The sequence below is a fragment of the Petaurus breviceps genome, unplaced genomic scaffold (assembly GCF_028583685.1).
Source record: "Petaurus breviceps papuanus isolate PSGF00001 unplaced genomic scaffold, PetGlider_PUasm1.0 140, whole genome shotgun sequence".
Lineage (NCBI taxonomy): Eukaryota > Metazoa > Chordata > Mammalia > Diprotodontia > Petauridae > Petaurus > Petaurus breviceps.
Window position 1 is genome coordinate 917,845 of NW_027185698.1, and position 23,158 is coordinate 941,002.

The 23,158-nt window shown below is 37.2% G+C and overlaps 1 protein-coding gene across 3 annotated transcripts in view; it reads right to left on the minus strand.

The window, feature by feature from the left end:
- The window catches only part of LOC138146446 (WD repeat-containing protein 19), a 90,686-nt gene extending 68,535 nt beyond the window's left edge, over positions 1-22,151 (minus strand). Inside the window, exons 1-9 of one of the 3 annotated variants that reach the window (XM_069068367.1) lie at positions 22,004-22,151; positions 18,966-19,057; positions 18,424-18,489; positions 13,723-13,848; positions 10,348-10,463; positions 7,932-8,047; positions 4,266-4,346; positions 2,484-2,596; positions 1,402-1,575 (exon numbers count right to left, since the gene is read on the minus strand). In XM_069068367.1, the coding sequence (XP_068924468.1) occupies positions 1,402-1,575; positions 2,484-2,596; positions 4,266-4,346; positions 7,932-8,047; positions 10,348-10,463; positions 13,723-13,848; positions 18,424-18,489; positions 18,966-19,057; positions 22,004-22,009 (890 nt within the window). In that variant the 5' untranslated portion in view covers positions 22,010-22,151. Of the gene's footprint in view, positions 1-1,401; positions 1,576-2,483; positions 2,597-4,265; positions 4,347-7,931; positions 8,048-10,347; positions 10,464-13,722; positions 13,849-18,423; positions 18,490-18,965; positions 19,058-21,219; positions 21,878-21,918 lie in introns of those variants that run through there. The other 2 variants (XM_069068375.1, XM_069068381.1) reach the window with 2 other exon arrangements.
- Between the last annotated feature and the right edge of the window lie 1,007 nt (positions 22,152-23,158).

The window sequence follows — 23,158 nt, forward strand, 5'->3', positions numbered from 1 at the left end:
AAATACTTGTAGTGATTTTTTTTTTGTTAAAGCAAAGAATTGGAAGCTAAGAGTTACCTATCATTTGGGGAAACAGTTGAAAAAAATATATATAGTTTGAATATAATGGAATAATACTGCATAGTAAGAAATGACAAAAGTATGGTTTCAGAGAAACCTGGGAAGACTTGTATAAATTAATGCAGAAAGAAGTGAGCAGGCCCAAGAGAAAAAAAATTACGTGTAAATATATACAATAATAGCCAATTGCAAAGACTTAAGATCAATGTAACAACCAATCATGTCACCTGAAGAATGATGACTGAAGATGTGCTACCTACCTCCTGAGAGAAAAGTGACGGACTTAAGGTGCTAAATGTGACACACAATTTTGGACATGACCAATATGGGAACATTTTGTTTGACTGTGCACATTTGTTATAAAGCTTTTGTTTTTCTTTCTTCCTTTTTCTTTTTTTGCTTTAATTTGGGTAGGTGAGGTGAGAGGATGAGGTGGGTAGTGATAGATTTACCAAGAAAAAAAAAGAAAGGAAGTAAGTTCAGAAGGAAATGCAGACAAGTATGCCAGCTTTGAAACTTAGATGTTGAATTAAATATGTACTTGCAAGTAAAAGCAAAATGTATGTAACAGTGTTGGAGGTTTCATATATAATACCCTCTTTCAGTTTTATTTTACAAAGTGAGAAGCTCATTTTATTTGGTGTTTGTTAAATTCATAATTTAAAAATTATTTAAGAGCAAATTGAGGAGTAATAATTCAAATAAAGTTCTCAACTCCAACTATAGCAACTAAGAATGGTTGCTTTTACCATTCAGAGGCACTCTGGTGGTAATTTAATATAATCAGATACTCCTTTCACTAACTCAACTTCTCCTTCTATGTTAATATATTTGCTTTGACACTGTTTTGTCCCAGTTATCCCAGTTTGACAGTTCAGTCATTATTTATGCTTTCTTCCTTTATCCAGTAAATGGTAAATCTCAATGGAAAGTTTTGGTGGCAAAAATCAACCTAATTGGAACTCTCTTTTTGTATCAGGGAAAAGAGGTAGCAGAGCTATGTAACTTGGAGCTATGTGGGCTGGTGGTAAGGAAGAGGTCTGGAATGTGAAGTCTGGGAATCACTGGAGAATGGAAAAACTAGTCCTGGATAAAGTAGATACCTGTATCTATCTCACCATATGTTATCCCAATGTCTATTTTAAAATTAATACCACAGAATGATTTTCTTGTTCCTTGGTACAGAGCACTGAGCAAGAAAGATGAAGAATCAGGCAGATTTGATCTACTATAAATTCATCTTGTACAATTTCAAACAGATGCTTGTTCCTGCTAGATTAAAAAAAATTACCTTGCTTATTCCTTTGTGGTGTTTCCTAGAGATTGAAGTATATAACTTACCAGTTGTCCCCACATGTAGCAGCTTTGTTAAGGGACTGTGATATTGCTATACTACTTAAGTTATCCTTGTGGTTCCGAGCCTGAAAGATCTCTTGACCAATTTCTCGAATATGAGTCGAAATTACAACAAAAATTCCCCGTGAGAAACCTATCATTATATAGCCATCTCCATACCTGTAAGCAACACAAACAGCAATGTAACAAAAAGACAGTGGGTCAATTTGTCGAATTAAAAGCAATTATAGCTAAAATTTTGACAGTTTAGGGACTAATATTACCATTGGTAAACCAGTAAATGTCTTTTAAGTAGATAATTATAGAATCAATCAATTGAAAAGCATGTAAGGACCTACTATGTGCAGGCACGGTGTCAGGGATACAAAGACAAAATGTAACAGTCCCCACCCTCAATGATATTGCACTTGAATGAAGGAAGACAACATGTACAACTAAAGAGCATATACAAAATTTATACAAGGCAATGTGGGGGGAAGAGCTGGGGAAGAATCAAGAAAGGCTTCATGTAGAAGGCTGAGCTTGAGCCTTGAAGAAAACTAGGACTTCTACAGAGGAGAAGTGAGGAAGACTTGCATTCCAGGCATGGCAGACAGCCAATGCAAAGGAACAGAGATGGAAGATGGGAGACAGTGCAAGAAGGACAGTGTGGCTAACGTGTAGAGTGTGGAAAGAAGAGTTAAGTATAGTAAGGTCAGGAGGATTCAGTTCAGCTAATTTTGTGAAAGCATTAGAAATCAAACACATGAGTTTGTATTTGAGCCTAAACACAATAGGTAGCCAATGGAGTTTGCCAAGAAGGAGAGTAACATGGTCAGATCTGTTCTTAAGGAAAATCATTTTAGCAGCTGTATGGAAGATAAATTAGACCCAAGAGAGACTTGAAAGTAATTTTTTAAATGCAGACTTTCCTTTACTACTTAAAAATATTTTATAATCCTGAAAATATTAATCTTACAGAACATATGTATGAAAATGGATGAAAAAATATAAATGAAAATGAAATGCTATAACTAATTTAGAAAAAGACATGAACTTCTCTTTCTCTTTAAAGCTTTTGTACTTACCAACTGTAACAAACAATGCTGCCATAGCGCTGTTGAAATTCTAGATCAATTGGGCTATCTGGATCATTCAGATTGAAAAGAAATAAAGTTTTCTTGCCAACCACCACACTTATCTACCAACAAAATACAAAACAGAGTGATACAGAAGGCACAGTGCTTCGTGAAAAAGATGAATGCTATTTATACAGTAGAATCTAGTATTCTTCAACAGCATTTTATTCTAATAGCTCACTGTGGTACAGGGGTGACCTTTACTCCTGAAGGCTATGCCAGAAGAAGAGTAGCTCCGGCAGATCCTGCCAGGCTGAAAAGGAACAGAGAACGGTCCCAGCAATGGATTATTTGGAGCATCAGTTGTCCATGACCCAGCCTAGCCAAGGTCAGAGAGACTCGTCACAAAGCTGCCTTTATGTTGGTACATTTTTCAGTTATGGCAATTTGTAGATTGTCTAACCAACTCACTGAGGAGTTGTGATTGATTTTGGTGGAGTCAATACCTATATTGACAATATTGTATACCTGTGAAGAATGTAAACAGGAATATGGTTGGTGACTCTGCACAGCCCTCCCTCACTTAAATCTAATTCACTTGCATGTCATGCCGTCACTTCTCTGATGTCATGGTACTCTTTGAGAATAAAGGACAAACAAATAAACAATAAAAACAACAAAGAGGAATATGATTTCCGCATGCTAAATCCTACAATTAGTCATATAAATAGTAAACAACATTAGGGCAAAATGTATTCTACTAATGTAGTTTGGTAATTTGCAAAGACTTTAATGATGTCTAAGATATTTTATCACACATACCAAAGTCAATCTTCTGGTATGTTTTTTAAATGAATTATGTCACTAAAGTATTATGATCTAGATAATTATATTCTCACATAATGGTTCTCCCATCCCCAGGAATAAGTGGGATTTTTGCTCTTATTATATTTATCTATAGAAGTAGACCAGGGCAGATACAGAAAGTTTACACTAAGGGAGCTCAGTGGCACAATGGATACAGCACTGGCCTTGGAGTCAGGAGGACCCGAGTTCAAATGTGACCTCAAATACTTACTAGCAATATGACACTGGGCAAGTTACTGCACCTCTACTGCCTCCCCCCTCAAAAAACTCCCAAATGAAAGTTCACACTGAAACAGTATGGCTCCAAATGACCTGGCCTGCCTTCTTAGTAGTTGTTCAGAAGATGCCATCCATTTCCACTACAGGTTGGTAGCAATGTGTAGTACTACAGAAAATCTCTTTTGGAATTTGTGTAATTTATGTGAAGTACTGCTGATGTTCTTGATAGGCACCTCTGGTACTTCTTGCATGCCTAGGATTTACTTATGTGGACTTTTGTATTCTTCAATATGCTGAAGTTATTAATTGTTTTAATTAGTTTATGTTTGCTGATTTTCTAGGGTTTTATCATATATATAAATTAGGATAATTTTGTTTCCTCTTTGTTGATCTGATGCCTTTAATTTCCTCTGGATACTACAATAACTAATATTTCGGGAACTATTAAATGAGAGACAAGATAGCATATCTTTGCCTTATCCTGTGTTTACTGGGAATATTTTTAATATTTCTCCATTGCAAATGATGCTAGATTTTGGTTTTAAATATTTACTTTTTATAATATTAAAGGGGTCCTTCCTTACACTTCTTTTTTAGGGTTAAGCACCTTTTTTTTTTTTTTTTTAGCACAGATGGGTGCTGTATTTTTAAACTTTACAGAAGTGCCAAGATAATTTGAACATAGACTTGATTCTGAATTCTTACTGTGCTTTCAGAAGCAGAGTTTCTGTCATCAGTCTTCATCGTTGAAAACTGCATATCACTAGGCTCTGATCGGACTGGAGTCTACAAAATAAAAATAAAAACAATTTATGACTGGTGATCAAGTCCAATGTGTATTTATTTCATTTTTTGGATATGGATGTGGTTATCTCTGCTCTGGCCCTGTCAACCTGATTATTGTCCCCCTGCCAGATCTCAATAATTCTCATCTCTAAGACATTGCAAATTTGTATTCTGTGCTTAGAAAACCTTTTCTCTTCATTTCTGACACTCTATTTCTCCCTTCAAGAGTAGGCTCAATTCACTTTTTTAATGACTTGAAGATATACAAGGAATACTCATCCAATTTTTAGCTGATGCAAAACTAGAGGGTTAATTAATAACTCAAAAGTTTGCCACAGTGGCCAAGCCAGTTATTTGGATTGCATTAAAAGAGTGACATGTTCAGATAAAGAAAAGCAATAGTCTCTGAGTACTCTGCAAAGGTTAGAATACATTTGGAGTATTATGTTCAGTTCTGGGTGGCGTAGTTTAAAATATACAGGTGTCCAGAGGACAGTTAGCAAGATGCTAAGAATTCTAAAGTTTGGGACCTTGAGAATAGGGCCCATTTTTCATTTTTGTCTTGATACCCAGTGCCTAGCATAGTACCTTGAACATACATTGCAGGCACTCAATAAATGCTTGCTGAATTGAGTGAAAATTTCTCATTAGATTTCATGCACAAGATGGAGAGATAGCATAGTAAGTGGAATCATAACTGATTGAATGATCAAGCCCAAAGAATAATGACCAATCTCAATCTGCTCTAATGAATGCCAGAGAACTCTATTCTTGGCCCTGTTCTGTTAAAAAAAATTTATTGAATAACTTGGATAAAAATACAGATATATGGCAGGCTTATCAAATTTGAAAGAAAGATGGGAGACAGCTAATTTCTGGAAGAGTTAGGATCAGTGATAAGCCCACCACCAAGAATGTCCTTCAGATAGACACTGATCAATTAACCAACACTTTTGGGGTTACAAATCCACCTAACTCTATTATCATTTAACCCGTATTTCTTCATTTTTTCCACAAGGATAGCATGACAAACATTGCCAAATCCCTTGTTATTTCTAAGGAATTCCTCTGATCATAATATCAAAAAAGGAAATTTTATGAGTTTGGAAAGGCCTTCTCTTAGTGAACTCAAATTAGTTTCTAGTGATGCCTGATTGACTTTTATGTGTTCAAAAACCATTCTTTTAATAATCCATTCTAGTATGTTTCTAGAAAGGGATGTCATCCTTACTGCTTTGTAATTTAGGGAATCCTTTTTTTTTTTTTTAATTATGACATCGGAGTGGCCAGGTAGCACAGTGAGTAAGAGCACTGGACCCAGAGTTGGGATGACCTGGGATCGAATCTGGGCTCAGATACTTAGCACCACACCCAGAAATAACTGGCCGTGTAACCTTGAGCAAGTTACTTAACCCCAATTGCTTTAAAAAAAAATTATGACATCTCTCTGTATTCTAGAGTTTGAGTTCCATGATTCATCAATGTTTACTAACAATAATTCTGTAGTCATATCTATGAATTCTTTCAGTACCTTCAGAAGGTACAATTCATCTGGGTCAGGAGAACTGAACTAATTTAAAATAGCTAAGTGTTCTCTTAATATTTCCTTTTGTATTCTGTGTTTTGACTCTTAACCATGTTTGTTCTACTCTATCTAGCTTGAAGATAATTTTCCTTGTAAAATGCTTGCTGATTCAATGGTTTCATTGAGAAAGAGTTAGCCTCAGAGTTAGGAAAATCTGGGTATAAATGCCTGTGACATATTCTAGCTATACATGACTCTAGGCAAGTTACTTGACCTTTCTCTTAAAAAATTTATTTATGTATTTATTTTAACATTTTTTTTTTAAGTTTTTGAGTTTCAAATTCTTTCTCTCCCTGTAATGGTAATGGTAATTTAAAGATCTTCCCTGCCCCTTAATAGACCTAAGGGAATTTAAAGCTCTTCCCTGCCCCTTAATAAGCCTAAGGGAATTTGAAGACCTTCCCTGCTTTGAAGATATACCCTGCCCCCTAACAGGCTGAATATAATCACATGGAGTCTGTGGTAGTAGGAATTTGCTGAAAGGTGGAGCAGAGCCCACAGGAAACTGAGAATCAGGGCAGTTAGAGACCAGAAGGTGGAGAGGATGCAGCTGAGGGAGACAGGCTTTTAGGTAAATGTTGGTTTGTGGGAAGGCTAAAGGATGCTGTGGCTCTGTGCTGTTATGGAGTATCAACTTCTATGTTGCTATGATGAATTCAGTTTCCTGGTGTTGAGATTTGGTTTTCTGGTGTCAGAATAAATGTTTTGCTTCTGTCTTCTCTATGGAGAGTCTGTTGTATCTCACAATTGAGCACTACGCCAGCATATTTACAGTGACCATTGGCACTGTGAATATTGTGTTGGCATTACACTCCTCTCAGCTCCTTGCCCACCCATTGAGAAGGCAAGCTATATGATATCAATTATACATGAGAAGCACACAAAAAACTAGCTGTGTGACCTTGGACAAGTCACTTAACCCCAACTGCCCTACCTTCCCCCTCCAAAAAAAAAGCAAAAAAAAAATTAAAAAAAATTATGATAACCTTGAGCAAGTTACTTAACCCTGATTGCTTTAAAAAAAAAAAGAAAAAAATTATGAATCAGAAGTCATGCAAAGGGTATTTCCATTTTAGCCATGTTGTCAAAACAACAACAACAACAACAAAAATAAAGAAAATGAAAAAAGTCTGCTCTAGTATACACTCAGAGTTCATCAGTTCTTTCTCTTGAGGTGGAGACATTTTTCATCACGGATCTTTTGGGATTGTTTTGGATCACTGTACTGAGTAGAATAGCCACGTTTTTGACAGTTGATTTTCCTTACAGTATTGCTACCACTAGGTGTAGTGTTCTCCTGGTTTTGCTCATTTCATAAATCACTTAGTTGCTCAATGGTCTAGGTAATTCTAAGAAGCAGAAAAGGTATATATCTGTATAAATAAAAGTAATTTCTTCATCTGGGAGTTCTCTATATCAACAAAATCACAGGTCCACTTTCTATTGCTCTGCCTAAAGTAAATTCTTGATTATTGAATGGTGGTTAACTCATTTAATTCTGAAAGGTTTTTTTATTTTTGTTTCCCACTACATAGTATCCCACATAGAATCCAATTAAATTAAAACCTAGAATTTTAGTGGATGTAAGATGTCAGAAAAATGAAAAAATGATGGTGCTAAATATAACCCACCAATATCATGGAATATAAATTACTAGGAGAGGTTAGAAAATCTGTATATACATGTACAAGTCCTCCAAATGTCCTCCAAATCCATTGTCAGGATAAACCATATAGAAGGCAATCCTCTACAAATGTTGCTGAGATGAAGCAAGAGGGAAACAATATTTGAATTAGTACAGTACCAAAAACTAAATTCTAATAAATAAAGTATTTTTGGTATTTTCAATATGCATTTAACAGCAAATAAATTTAATATTAATATTCTGACACATAGTAGAACAAGTCTGGTTCACAGGAAAAATGAAAAATTTTGGACTAAAAATGAAAAATATTGGTTATATGGACTAAGTTTTTAATGATGATAAAAATTTGCATTACCTGTCTTATGGTGTCACCTTCCTGATTACTAACTGTTATCATTTTATCTTCACTTCCCAGTGCTAGTAGATTTTCTGAACTCCAACAGCCACACGTGATCCGCTTAGTGTGTTTACCTGAAAAGCAAACTGTCTTAGCTTAGACACATATTTTTTTAAAAAAGCAATTGGGGTTAAGTAACTTGCTCAAGGTTGCACGGCCAGTTATTTCTAGGTGTGGTGCTAAGTATCTGAGCCCGGATTTGATCCTAGGTCTCCCGACTCTGGGTCTGGCACTCTTACTGCACCACCTGGCCGCCCCAGACACATTTTTTTTTTTAATGAAACACAACCAAAATCCTTAATGGCAATTAATTAATGGCAAATCTGAAAGCCTAAGTAGAACACTGAAAACTGGATTACTAGAGAAGAAATTAATTCAGCACTGGTATGCTGCCATTCTTGTAATGGCACTTAATAGCAACATTTCCAAATAAAGCATATTGTCAACCTTTTAATACATTTCAATAACAAGTTACTGAGAATAGGAACTCTTTCTGAAGTCTAATGATTATAAATAAGCCAATGCTAATATTTATTATATGGATATGAAGTCTAACCCTAATATCAAAATAATATTCAATTTTTGGTCATATTTTACTTGTATACTGTTATATGAATTTACTTCCAAGAGAAAGAAATCCCGTAGCTAAATTCGCAGCAATGCAAATTCACAGAAGATGTCAATGCAAGTTTTTTGAGAGCAAGGAACATCTATTCCTACCTCTGAAACCCCTACTATCACCTAGTTTAGTCTGTGTACCTTAATGATAAGGTTAGGGATAGGGATGAAACCTGTGATTTCACTGGTATAGTGTAATGGGAATGCAAATTTGGAAGATCTTCCCTGCCCCTAGGTTAAAGTGCACCTGAAGCCTGGGGTGGGAGGCTTGTTTTTCAGTAGATACTTTTTGATTGGCCAGTGGGTCAATAAGGTTGTTACATTCTCTGGGCCAGGAGAAGGCTATATAAGCCCTGATGTGAGGCTTTGTTTTGGGGGCTCACTTTGAGAAGTGTTCTGTGATTTGATCTGTATTCTGGGAAGCCGTTGTCCAGGACCCCCTCGGCTTTGAAAAACCCAGATGTGGAAACCCAGATGTTGACTGGGTATGGATGTAATGGTTGGACAGTTTGGAAATCTGTCTACTTGATCTGTTTCTGTCTTGATAATTCTGCCTGTATACTTTGAAGTTTGGGGTGCTGACCTTTTCCCCTGAACAAGGTAAACGATATATGTCTGACCGATTAAAGTAAGCTTGTTAACCCATTTTGAGTTGCTTTCCTTTAACAAAGCAGATCCAAGAACCTGTATGGGCAGCAAACCCTGAGGACATGCTTGGGGTGCTTGCTGCTACATATAGGGAGCTCCAAGATGAAGAAACTCCTTTTCCAATGCAGGTCTTATAGTGGTAGTGAGATGCCTAATGCACTGAGAGGTTAAGGGACTTATACTAGGTAAAATAGCCAGTATGTGTCAAGCAAGATTTGAATCCAGGTCTTTGTGGTTTGGAGGCCAGCTCTTACTGGTTTTTAGACCATAAGCCATACTTAGCTTACATAATTCTAGATCCTGAGAAAACCATCCTTTCCCCATTTTCCAAATGGGTTATCCTGGAGCTTAAAAGCTCAAGATGGTGATGGTAGGTTAAGATGGGACAAGAAGGGCACAAAATGATAAGGAACTGAGTAGTGTTAGAGGTCTGGAACTATTCATTCTACTCAGACGGATACCAAATTGTTGGTTCTGTTCGTTGCTTCCAAAGTGGATACCCAACGAATAACCCAGGTGACTATGGAGTAGAGGGTTAGTGTTCCTTTGGGTTACAGTTGAGATGAGGATAGGACTATGAGACCTGTTTTTGTTTGCAAGTGGTTATCAATTTACCAATAAATACTTAATAGGCACCTACTATGTGTCAGGAACTATGTTGAAGATATAAAGATGGAAAAAAACCCCAATTAGTCCTTGCCCCTCAAGGAGTTTCTATGTTGGTAGAAGAGAAAAAAAGTACATGTATCAGCAGCTACAAAGTAAATACAAAGAACTCTGTATGGTAGAGGGAATGTTTGAAAGGTTTTATGTAGGTGGCAGTTGGGTAGAATTTTAAAGAGAACGAGGATTCTTGAAGGTTCAGTCTAGGCAAGGGGCACAGGCCTCGCAAAGGCAGGGAGTCAGGAGACAAGAGTACTGTGTAAAGAATAGCACAAAGGTCAGCTGGGCTGTCACTGAGCACATGGATCTTGTGCCTCTGTCCCAGTCAGGTCCAGAGGGCCATTTTCACTAGTCATATATTGTGGGGTGCAGCTTTGGAGAGGTCAAATCTACAATGCCATAGAGCACTCTGCTGAGATTGAATATATTTCCAGTGACAACTTACCAAGGACAGGGATCTTTCTAGAAGTCTGACGATTATATATAAGCAAATTTCCCTTAACAGTTCCAGCAGCTAAGAATGCTCCATATTTTGACCAGAGAAGAAAAGACATCTGATCCCTGCAATATTTAAACATAAATATAAAGAATATTCATGGTAATAATCTTTAAATAAGTTAAAAATTATTTCATAAAGAATTTTATCCATCTGATTCAGAAGGCTGATTACCAAAATGTATCTTATTCCTTCAGGATAAGAGAATCATAAATTAAAAAAAAAGAGGAAAAAACCAGACAATTGACCTGAGGTTCAGTTAGTGATGCAAAAGACTGTACAGATACATATGCTATTCTGGCTATGTTACAAATAATTAGAAGTAGGAAGAGAAAACATGATTAATAAAATATTTATAATTTTAAGTTTTAATTGGAAGTATATATATTATATCTATATGTATGTATGTATTTTATTTTTCTAAATGGTAGCAAAAGTTATGATTTAATCTATGTAATTGCATTTACAAAAATGTCAATCAAATTATTATATTAGTTTAGATATAGGTTTCATTTTCTTCAAATCTGGCTTGTACAAAATATGAATAAAATCTATAATTAAAAGTATTTTTGGTGCATATCTTTAAATATTTTCAAAGAAATCTCATAGTAAGGGTGTGGCCAATTTTGAGGGGGCAGCTGCTATTTGGTAATAGTTTTAATGTCATTTTCATATAAGAAATATCTGTCCTTGTTGGTTTGAAAGTAATACCAAGATATGACCTATGTTTTGACATGACTTGTGATTAAAGATAGTTCTGCAGCATGAGTGGAATGACTGAAAACCAAATGTGAGTCTAGCACAGTCAACTTTACTATAAAGGATTAATAATCTAGGTGGGAGATTGTCTATGTTCTTAGCTTCTCTTCTTCCTTTTTTTCTCTTAATGATAATCTATTTAATTTTTAAAAAGTACTTTCATCCAAGAAGAAGAAAGTCAGTTTTCCATCTCATTTATAGTTCTTTTAAAAGTTTAACCTGGGGGGCGGCTAGGTGGCACAGTGAATAGAGCACCGGCCCTGGAGTCAGGAGTACCTGAGTTCAAATCCGGCCTTAGACACTCAACGCAAAAACTAGCCATGTGACCTTGGCCAAGTCACTTAACCCCCACTGCCTTCCAAAAAGCAAAAAAAAAGAGTTTAACCTGGGAAGACAGGATAGAAATAGATAAAGTAAGTTAAAAATACATAGACAACATTATGTTTTTGCAACATATATACTTTTGGAAGTGCCTCTGTTAAATCCAGCAACTGAAGGACTGGGTAGAAGAGCTCTGGATTTGGAACCAAAAGACCTGAGTTAAAATCTTGGCTTTTGTTACTATGCATAAGACCTTTGCCAAGTCATCTGCCCTCTTTAAGCCTCAGGGTCCTGATCTGTAAAATGACAAAGCTAGATCAGATGGCCTCTGAGGTCGCTTCCAGTTCTAAGTCCCATGATATAACCCCAGAAATGTCAAAGAAGAGACATGAAGGTACAGAAATACACAGACTGGAGAAAAGAAGACTAATGGCAGACATGATAGCTATCCTCAGATATCTGAAATGCTATCATGAAGAACAGTAAATTGACTTGGACTAGAATAGAAATAATAGATAAAAGTTACAAAGAGGTAGATTTTAGTTCCACATAAGCAAGAACTTAAAAAAAATTTATTTATTTACTTTTAGTTTACAACATTCAGTTCCACAAGCTTTCGAGTTCCAAGTTTTCTCCTCCCTCTCCTTCTCCCCCTCCCCAGCCATAGCAGCATGCAATCCGATATAGGTTCTACAAATACCTTCACATTAAACATTAGTAAAGTTGTAAAGAAGGATTATAACCAATGGAATGAACAATGAGAAAGAAGGAACAAAACCAAACACAAAAGAGAGGGAGAACAAATAGTTTGCTTCAATATGCATTCAGGTTCTGTAATTAATAATAATAATTTTTTTTGGAGGGGGGAAGAAAGTTGGGGTTAAGTGACTTGGCCAAGGTCACATAGAGAGTTAAATGTCAAGCATCTGAAGCTACATTTGAACTCAGGTCCTCCTGACTCCAGGGCTGGTGCTCTATTCACTGTGCCATATAGCTGCCCCAAGAAAGAACTTTTTTAATGTAGAGAGATGAACTTCAGTGAAGGAGGCACTAATAGGATCTAATGAGCTTTTCTTTTCTTGAGGTTGTAAGATTTAGAGCTGGAACATAGCTTGCACATCCAATGCACAACACATTTAAGAAAGTGAAAACTATGATGCAAGAGATAGTAGCTGACTTGTACAAGGTCATGCAGATAGCAAACAGCTATGTGGAAATTCAAACACAGTTCCTCTGACTCTAAATCATTGCTATTTGGATTTTGCTACCATGTTTCCCAGGCAACCAAACAAAGAATGTATATGGCTCTCTGTCAGAGATGATATTCCTGCACTGATTAGGAAATTACCTCTAAGGTAACTTTCAACTCAGAGTCCAGACTCAGTACAATTTCGCTTACTAAATAAATCAAATGTAATATAGTGATTAAAACAGAATACTCATTCTCAAATTCTTAAAAGATAAGAATTGAGAGAACAATTCACATAATTTAAAAAACATTATTCAACATTTACTTGAATGAAAAAATATTAGACTGGGGATACTTTTTCTTAATTCTTGTAGAGCTAGTACTATTAGGATTTCAGTTTTTTGGTTGATTTTGCAGTGTTTTTTTTTATTGGACCTGTGCTTTCATTGGTGTGGGAAGTTTTTGGTGAGGAAATATCAGATCTCCACTTTTTCTTCAACTTAATACTTTTATAGGCAGATAGAAGTTAAATGACTTGCCCAGGGTCACACAACCAGTATGTGTAAGAGGTGGGATTGGAACCTAGGTCTTTTCTAACTCCAAAGTCAGTTCTCTATCCACTAAGCTACACTGCCTCTCTTAGGTAATATTGTACTACATGTTTTATTTGAACTAACATTTTTTATTTTATAAATGAATAGCTATATATTTCTTAAAAATTTTTATTGATATCTTTTGTATCTTAGACTATGGTTATTTTTTGCTAATTTCTCCCCTCACCACTGACTCTTCCCTGTAGGAATGAAAAATAGTTTAGCAAAACCAACAGACAAAAGAACAGCATTGGCCAGAAAAATGTTCTGATTATAAGACTATATCTTACTTTTTTTTTAAAAGCACACTAAAAATAGAAAGTAACATTAAAATAAAAATTAGGGAAAATACAGTTAATATCCACATATAGGGTACTTAAAATATATGATACTATCAAAATTAAAATCAGAATAATCATAAACTCTTAAGTAAAGCTTTTAAGAATAAAAAGTTATCCTTACCTCATGCCACTGTCCAACTGGCTGATTTTATTTGTATTGGCATCCCACAAATAGATGGAACTAGATTTCTCAGAAACCACTGCTAGAGTATCTCCCTCTTTATCCCAATCCATAGCAACACAGTTACTTTTTAAAAACAAAAAACAAATGGTTAACCATAAACACAACTAGAGAATGATAATAAACTTATCTGTAAAGTTAAAATTTTTTTTTTTTTGCTTCTTGGAGGGCATTTGTGGTGTAACTTGCCCAAGGTTACGAAGCTAGTTATTTTGTATGGGTGTTAAGTGTCTGAGGTCGAACCTAACTCCGGTCCTCCTTACCCTGGAGCCGGCACTTTACTCACTACAACACCTAGCCGCATCATCTGTAAAGTTTTATCCCAAAGTCTATTTGTTTGTTGGTATCCAATAAGACATTTTATTTTTAGGAGAAAAAAAGCTCCAATGTAATTATTCCATAAGAGAGAGCAGAGTTCAATTATCCTAACAAGTTAAATAAAAATTCTAACAAGTTAAATAAACATTTGCTTTTAGGTGCTGGGAATACAAAGGCAAAAACAAGACAGTTATTATCCTCAAGGAATTTCCAATTATTATTGTTTGTATAATCAAGATCTAGCTGTATATTATGCTTTACTTTTATGGCTTGTAATTATCCTATTAATGTTTAACTAATTATAATATCTTCCTTTTTCTTATGTGACTTTTCAGCTGTCATTTTAGGATTTTTTTTTGCCTTTTGGAGGGCAATTGGGGTTAAGTAACTTGCCCAAGGTTACACGGCTAGTATTTTTATGTGGGTGTTAAGTGTCTCAGGCCCGAACCGAACTCGGGTCCTCCCGACTCCAGGGCCGGCACTTTACTCACTGCGCCACCTAGCCACCCCAGGATTTTCTTTTTTAAAGACTATGTTAACATATGTGTGTATATGTACATACATATATATGTGTGTATGTGTATACATATATTTTATATATATATATATAAGTACTGGTTAACATCTAAAAGAAAACCTACATATTCAAATTAAAAAAAAAAAAAGAAACTTTCTTAACACTTAAAATTTGTGCTATGATCCTTAAAATAATTCTTCCAGGAATTTGGCGAAACTATATATCAAGATATACTTTTTATTGATTCCCCACTGGATCAGTCAACAAGCTTTTTAACAATTTACTATAGGGCAATGTCCTAGGGGCTGGTAATACCAAAAAACAAAAACTGAAGTAGTCCTTCCCCTAAAGGAGTTTACATTTTAATTAGGGAGACAACCTATACATAAATAAAAATATAAAAAATAAAGTTAATTATACAAAATACACACATATGTATATATTTTGTAAGGAGGACACCAACAGTTGGAAGGGGATCAGGAAAGATTTTAAGAAAGGTACAATTTCAGCAGTTTTAAAGGCTACAAAAGATTCTAAGAATTCTCAATTTCTTCATCTGTAAAAGGAAGGGGCTGGACTAGATAACCTCTCAGAGCTCTTCTAAAACTAGGATCCTATGACCAATCACTCCTATTCTGGTTATACTCTCTTCCTTTCCCAAACTCAACCTTTTAGTTCACCAGACTGTAAATGATTCTCTGCTAATATCTTACTCCCTTGCCCTACTGCTGCTCATGCATTGCCAGCCCCAACCCTGGATAACTGCTATCATCAGTTTCCTCCAATCATTCCCAGAGAATGCTGAATAAAACTGTAAGAAGTCATATGGACTGTGTTGGGTCCACTTTACATCCACATTATCTAACCTCATTCAAGCCAGTCTATCTTTTCACTCCTCCCCAAATGATTTTCTCTTCTACTCCCCTTCTCATCAGCTGTCCCATACCTCTTCTCTCCTTGGGCTACCCACAGTATCCCCTTGGCTATAGATCACATTTCACAATTTTATTGAAAAATCAGAGGCCATTCACTGTGAGCTTCCATTTCTCTTAGTCCCTTAACATCTCTTACTCTCTTTGGTTCATACTCTTTTACTTGTACACTTGATTCTGTCCCCTCCTGTTTTCTCTAGCAGATGGTCTCCTTGACCATCATCCTTCTTTCTGTAATCTTCAGTCTCTTGATATCTACTGATTCCTTCCATGTTGTCTACTAAAATGGTTGTCTCCCTCATCCTTAAAACCCCTTATCAGCCTGTGCCTTGACCCAAGTTGCTGATCTTTGTCTTTCCTTTCTCAGACTTCTTGAAAAAGCTATCTAAACTTTTGTCTATACTTTCTCTCCTGTTACTCAGGTGTAACACCCTTTTTAATCTGACTTCTGACCTTGTTCAACTAAAAATACCCTTCTAAAGTTGCCAAGGATCTGTTCATTGCAAAACTGAATGAACTTCTCTTAATCGAGTTTTCTGCGGCATTTGATATTGTTGAAACATTCTCTCCTAGTGGATGTTTTTTCTTCTCTAGGTTTTTGTGACTGCTGTCTTAGCTCTGATAGCTTCTCAGTCTCCTTTGATGCATCATTCATCATGCCTGTCATGCTCCCTAAATGCAGATATATCCCCCAAACTGTCCTGAGATCTCTTCTCTTTTCTCTTGATGAAAAGGAGACACTTTACTTTCTCGCTTGGTAACTTCATCAGGTCTCATGGATTTATTTGTCATTTCTATGCATATGATCTATATGTCATACCTTGAATGTATGACCTACTCATCCTCTCAAAATCCCCAGCTTCCTTCAAAACTTAGTTCTAGTGTCATCCCCTACACAGTGTCATTTCCTTCCTGGTTGTTAGTTCCTGGTGCCCTTTTCCCCAAGTTGCATATATTTTTGCTTTCACTTGTGCATATGCTTTGTTTCCCTCCAATAGAATGTTCTTGAGTACAGGGATTGCTTCATTTTTGTCTTTATCTTCAGTGCCTAGCACATAGGACACCTTGAATTCTTGTTGAACAGATGAATTAATGAACAACACATGTGGAAGTGTGACAATAAAGAAGAATGGTTGTGTGACTCTTGGAACTGAGCTCATTATTACTTCATACTCTCATTTATTATTTCTCCTTCTTTATGAATACATACTGAAATGGACCTTTGATCTCACTGATTTCAAAGTTCCCTCCGCTCCGCTGATGCATACTGCATGCAGCTCATCCATGCCTGCCCGTTTTGAATGAGTTGTCCTTTAAGTCGACCACAGGGGATCCACAATGTGATAGAGGCCTTCCTTGAGTCTCCTGACCTTCCAAGCACCTTAAGGGAGCACCCTGAGTTTCCATTTGTAATTCTTCACCTTTTCTTCCAATCATACAATTTCTGGTGTCATTTTCTACTACAGTTTTTCTTCTGAGGGCCTCACTGGTGACTTGCTTAAACCTCTATCTGCTTCTTTGTTGTGCTCTGTGAGATACTGATTTTTTGCTCTCTAGAGATTGTTGTATTTTATGTCTTTCTGCCTAATATTTTTCAGTATTAATAGTAACATTTATAGAATCTTGTTATTAAAAAGATAGGCTTTCATGGGAAGTTTGGGTTCATTAAAGAAACTTTACAATTTTTTTTTTTAAAGCAATTGGGGTTAAGTAACTTGCTCAAGTTTACACAGCCAGTTATTTCTGGGTGTGGTGCTAAGTATCTGAGCCCGGATTCAATCCCCAGGTCATCCCGACACTGGGGCCGGTGCTCTTACTCGCTGAGCCACCTGGCCACCCCTGAAACTTTACAATTTTTCCAAGGCAATCTAGCCTGCTCTTCTCCTCAAGCTAGTTGTCTGTCTCTACCTATGCAATATATACACACATACACATATATATGAACATATGGATGAGCTCTCTCACAGAGTAGGGGGGTCAGTTGAAACAATAGGGCACCATAAGGGAGAGACAGGAATCAGCAAGTGCCAGGTAAGTCAAACTACTACCACCACCACCTTGATCACCATCTCCTCTCAGACCCTGATGGAGATAGCCCTGCGTCCTGACCACAAGAGCCTTTGGAGTAGCAATGCTTCCAGCCCAGTGCCCAGAGCCATCATTTTAGGAAGCTACTCCTTTGGAGATACAGTTTGGTACCTGCTACCACTGTTTATATCCCCAGGGATTATCACAATGCTTTTGCATGTAGTAAACATTTAATAAATGCTTCATTCTGTAGGCTCTCCATTCAAATGCGAGTTTTGATTTGGCCAACAGATGCCTTTTGTCTATGCAGTCTTTGTGGATGTTTATGGCAAATGCCTTTAGACAGTCATAGATTTATTCTGGGGGGGTTCTTCCATGTTGTAATAAGTAAAGTGGTGTTTACAAACTTCATTATCGGGAGGACCTCACTATCCACAAGGAAGCCCTCTTCAACTTAGACTCTGTACCAATGCATTTGGCAAACATGTATCTCCCTATCTTATGCCTTGACTAATGTTTGTGATAAGAGGGTTGCCTAACAGTTAGTCTTGTTCTATCTTTCAAGGAATTTTGAATAATTTTATATATGGATGGGAGACACTTTGTTGAAAAGTGTTTTTCTCTACAGTTTTAAATGCTTTTTTTTTATAATCACACACTCACATACACAACAACTTTACTTTGTCATGTTAATAAATTTAATTCTTTATTTACAGTTAATAAATACTTTAATTACGAAATAGAAGATAAAAGACATAAAATTCTATTTAATTATAGTTGTAACACTAAGCATATAAAAAGAACAAAAAAGCTAAAAAAACCTTTTTAATCTCTTTTTGTACTTACCCAGGCAAATTAATTTCACTCCTTTTTTGCCCATGACGATCAAAGATTTTTACAGTATGATCAGCTCTAAAATAATATTAGAACACAAAAATATGAGATATTTAAAAATGAGACAGTTCCTTCCCTTAAGGAGTTCACATTTTATTATGGGATACAACACATATGAATTTAAATAAATAAAAAGTATATGCAAAATAATACTAAGGAATTTCAAGAGGGAGAAAACTAGAGAAGCAGGAAAGGCCTGTGTAGTAGGTGGCATGCACTTGTGCTCTGAAAGAAAGCAAAGACTCTAGGACACAAAAGTGATAGAGTGCTTTCCAGACATGAGTGATCATTTATGCAAAGGCATAAGATGAGACGTTGTCTACTGAGAAGAGCTGCTAATTCAGTCTGAATGGAACAAGGGGAATAATAGGAAAAACTGGAAAAATAGAAGCCAGATTATAGGAGGTTTTATATAGCAGGCTGAAGAATTTAATGCATGACATTGCAGAACTGTTTAAATCTTACAGATACAATTGACAATGTTGTTTTCTTACCCTGTTACAGCTAGGTAGTTTCCTAATGTCTTCTGCCAGGTGAATTGTAGTGGGGTACCAAGCCAAGATCTTTCTAAGAGAGTAAAAACTTTCTGGAAAAAAAATACAACAAAAGTTTAGTTTCTGATGTTCAAAATGTATATTTCAGAATCCATTAAAAATATTAAATCAATATGATGACAATATTGGAAAATATGCATTATAACCTTACTAAGAACACACATTAAGTAAAATTCAGTATAAGGAAGGTATACTTTGAACTTCATCTAAGTAGGCTTAGGTACACAAGGATGAAAGAACTTTGTTAAAAAAGAGTCTCACTTTAAGTTGGATGTATATGTACTTCCCAAATATCAATATAAGTGAGACTTTGTAACATATTGAAATGTATTGTAAAGTTTTGAAATTCTAAGATTTTGAGGATTTAAGTAAATTTAAACTCTTGCTTGACATCATTAATTTTAGTATTATAATGTTAAAGTTTTGAATTAAAGTTATGTTTAAAATTTCAACTACGAAGTTAACTAAACTTTTGTGATAATTCTTTTAAAATTCTTTTCCCTCCTTTTCTTAAGTTATATTATCTTCATCATATAACAGTTTGAAAATTCTTCATTTGTCCCTTCTGTACTGGTCCATTTGTCAAAGGCTTATTTCTTCCTCTTTCACCCAGACATTTTGAAACATAGCAATGACACAAGAGGCTTGAAGGCACTGCCTGCTTCAGTTTACTCCAGTACCAGGTAAATTTACTCTAGTACCAGGGAGTTATCTTAATTTCTAAGCACAATGGACAAACGATAACCTTACCACGTGAAAAAGCAGGTATAAAAGCCTGAACCTAGTAAAGATGATTTCATGTAGGTTTGACCTGTGGCAACATGTTGCATTCTTTCAAATATCAAAACTTAACAATGGAAAAAGAAGAGGAGGAAATCTGTTACTCTTTCTTAAAAGTATACTAAAGGAATACCTTAAATACATTAACATGATACTATGATAATAAGGTATGCTATGATAAGAATACAATGTATATAATATTTCTCAATTTTCTTTAAAGCTCAAGATACTTAAACAGTAGGAGTAAGAACATTTATTTGGCTTCTAATTCCCCCTGAGATTTACTTACTGGGCTTTTAACTTTGTCATTTAATCTTTGTGCTTAGTTTTCTTATGTTAATACTGGGATAATAATAATATCTATGCCTACCTATCTTATAGTGTTTTTTGTGAAGATCAAATGACATACTGTAGACTTTATAAACACAAAAAATTTGACTTTTATTATTAATTTTCTATTATTGTGGTGTTTAGGGAGGCATTGCAATGCAGGAAAAGAATCCTGGACTTGGAGTCACCTGGGCTAGGACTGCTCCCCTGGCACTGACTGACTATGAAAACGTGGTTAAGTCACACAGCCTTTCTGAGCTTCAGTTTCCTTATCTGTCAAATGGGGACATTAGTACCACTAACACCTACTTCACAGAATTATAGTAAGAATTAAAGTGTATTGGGTATATACAGTGCTTTCTAAACTTTAAAGCACATATAAAAAGTCATTTATTATAGTTCAAAAATAAAGTAACTACTTTTTTTTTCTGGACTTCCAATAGAAGAAGGCTTGTTTGTTTTTTTCTGGATGATTCTACCAGAAGGTTAAGGAAATTATTCTTCAAAAACCCAAAGACAAGCAACAAAATAAATCAGTTATTTTGGGGGCTGAAGATAAGGGTTTTTATGCAAAAACACTGCTTAGATTCTGGGGTGTATGTGCAAAGAGGATAATGGAACTTTATGAGAATGACTGTCCTATTAAAATTAAATGAAATAATGTAAATGCCATGTATTTTAAAGGTAGGAAGAATGAGAAGATTGTGTGGCTGGGTCAATTCTGCAGATAATTTTTTTAAAAAGCAATTGGGGTTAACTAACTTGCTCAAGGTTACACGGCCAGTTATTTCTGGGTGTGGCGCTAAGTATCAGAGCCCAAATTCCATCTCAGGTTATCCCGACTCTGGGGCCGGTTTTCTTACTCGCTGTGCTACCTGGCCGCCCCAATTCAGCAGATAATTAAGAGAATTTAAAATTTCACGGGAAGCACTGTAAAATGGAAAATTCACACACATCTAGATACCTTATAGTTACTAACCTTTCTATCTCTAACAATTTGGGATTTTATGATTGTGCAGTCTGATGATATTCTTTCACAGCTGTGCATTAGGGGTAGAGGTGAGGGTGATGGGATAAGCATTACCTTAAATTTGCAGGCCAGATATTGAATCCAATTTAGATCCTTTTGATACCCCACCAACTTATCCTCATTTCAAGATACTTATCAATGACTTCTCTTTTTAGTAAAGGATACTCTGTGATACTCTGACCAGTCTTTAAACATTTCTGTCATTGGGGTGGATGAGTTAATGCACAACTCACTAGGCAGTGTGACCTTCAAGACAATAATTCACTTGCGGATGTCCATCAATCAAATAAACGAAGGGGAGGGCGCTCCATGACTTCCAAGGTTCCTTCACCTAGCGCTGACGTTTCAGCACTTAGAAGCACAGGAAGGCAGAGGGAAGTTGGAAGGTAGGGGAGTGGGAAGGAACTTTAAGAATGCCTAGTCCCCCCGTTTGACAGACGAGGGAAATGAGGCCCGTTGAAGTGAAGCGGCCACATAGGCAGTCAGCTGCAGAGCCCGGATGAGAATTCAAGTCCTGAAACTGCATGTTCAGGGCTCTTCTTTCCCTTGCACCCTCAGCACTTCACTCTTCAAGCCCTGCTTTCAATTTTGGAAAGTACGAGAGCCAGAGTCCTGCAAATCAGGAAAGGAGGATACTCCTTTTTTTGCTCCTCTGCTTCCCTTTCGGTAACCTAAGCTCTGCTTCTCACCCTCTGCTCCCCCCTTTCCCGTCACCCCCCGGCGAGGTGGGGGAGTAGGACACAGCCTCCTCACCCGAAAGGGCAGCTGAGTGGTGGACAGGGTGAGAAAAGACTGGACGCCTCCGTCTGCGTCCCCCGGGGATGCTCGAGGTATTTACCTTCATCGCTAGGCTCCAGCCGCCTCCCAAACGAGCCACTGCGCAGAAGCATACCTTCTCCTGCGAGGAGGCTGCCGCGTTCTCCGTCACCCAGGAGATTCTTCAGGCTCAGCCAACCCGCGTAGACCAGACAGGAAGAGGAGGGGCTTTTCGGAAGCGAGAGTGGGAGTTTCCGCGAGATTTCGCTAACTCAAGCGGAGGGACATAAGCGGGAGAGGAAAGACTTACAGACAACCTTCCTACCTTGGGGGCGGGGAAATGAGACTTTATGGCACGTGATTGAAGCGAAGCCTCGCTATAGGACGGGCGCGAGCTAAGGAGCCTGGCTTGACAAATTGGCCAAGCGCGCGCTCTGGGGAGGGGGGGCAGCGCGAGCTCTGCACTTGCGCAGTGTTTCCAGCTTTCTGCGCAAGTAGTGACTGCTGGTGTCTTTCTCTAGCAAGATGAAGGTGACCGTTAAACGGAGGCGGGAAGGGGACACGCCATCAGCCCGGCCCCTCTGAGCTGGAGGCCGCCGTTCGTCCACTCCTGCTGAGGGAGGCGGGTGGCCAGCCTGGGTCCGCGCCTGGCTCGTCCGCCCCTCCTCCCTGGCAGCCCTGGGTTGGGGAGGGAGGGGCTCGGAGGGTCGTCCTTTTCTCCACCCCGTAGCTCGACCCGCGGCCCTCTCAGGACCCTCCAGGACTTGTGAATTCTTTCCTTCACCGATTTCAAGTTTTCTCCCCGTCACAGTATTTGATGTTTCCTAGTTAAATACAGCCGGTGCCCAGCCCTCTCTAAATACCTCCTCCTTTAAGAATCCTTGGCTAATCGCAGGTGGACTAAATAGTTACTGACCCTCCGTGACAAGATATTCGAGTAGTTGGCCATTTCCTTCTCCAGCTCATTTTACAGATGAGAAAACTGAGGCAAACAGGGTTAGGTGACTTGCCCAGGGTTACACAGCTAGTAAGTATTTGAGGCCGGATTTGTGCCTAGGAAGATGAGTCTTCTGATTCCAAGCCCACTGCTCCAAGCTTCCTCATAATAGTAAATAACTAACATAATGATAGTAGATAGCCCCAAGGTGGCTTTTTGAGGTTTTTAAACACCTTTTATTTTATTCACTACAGCCTTAGGAGGTTATTATCCCTATTTTACAGATGGGGAGGCTCACGG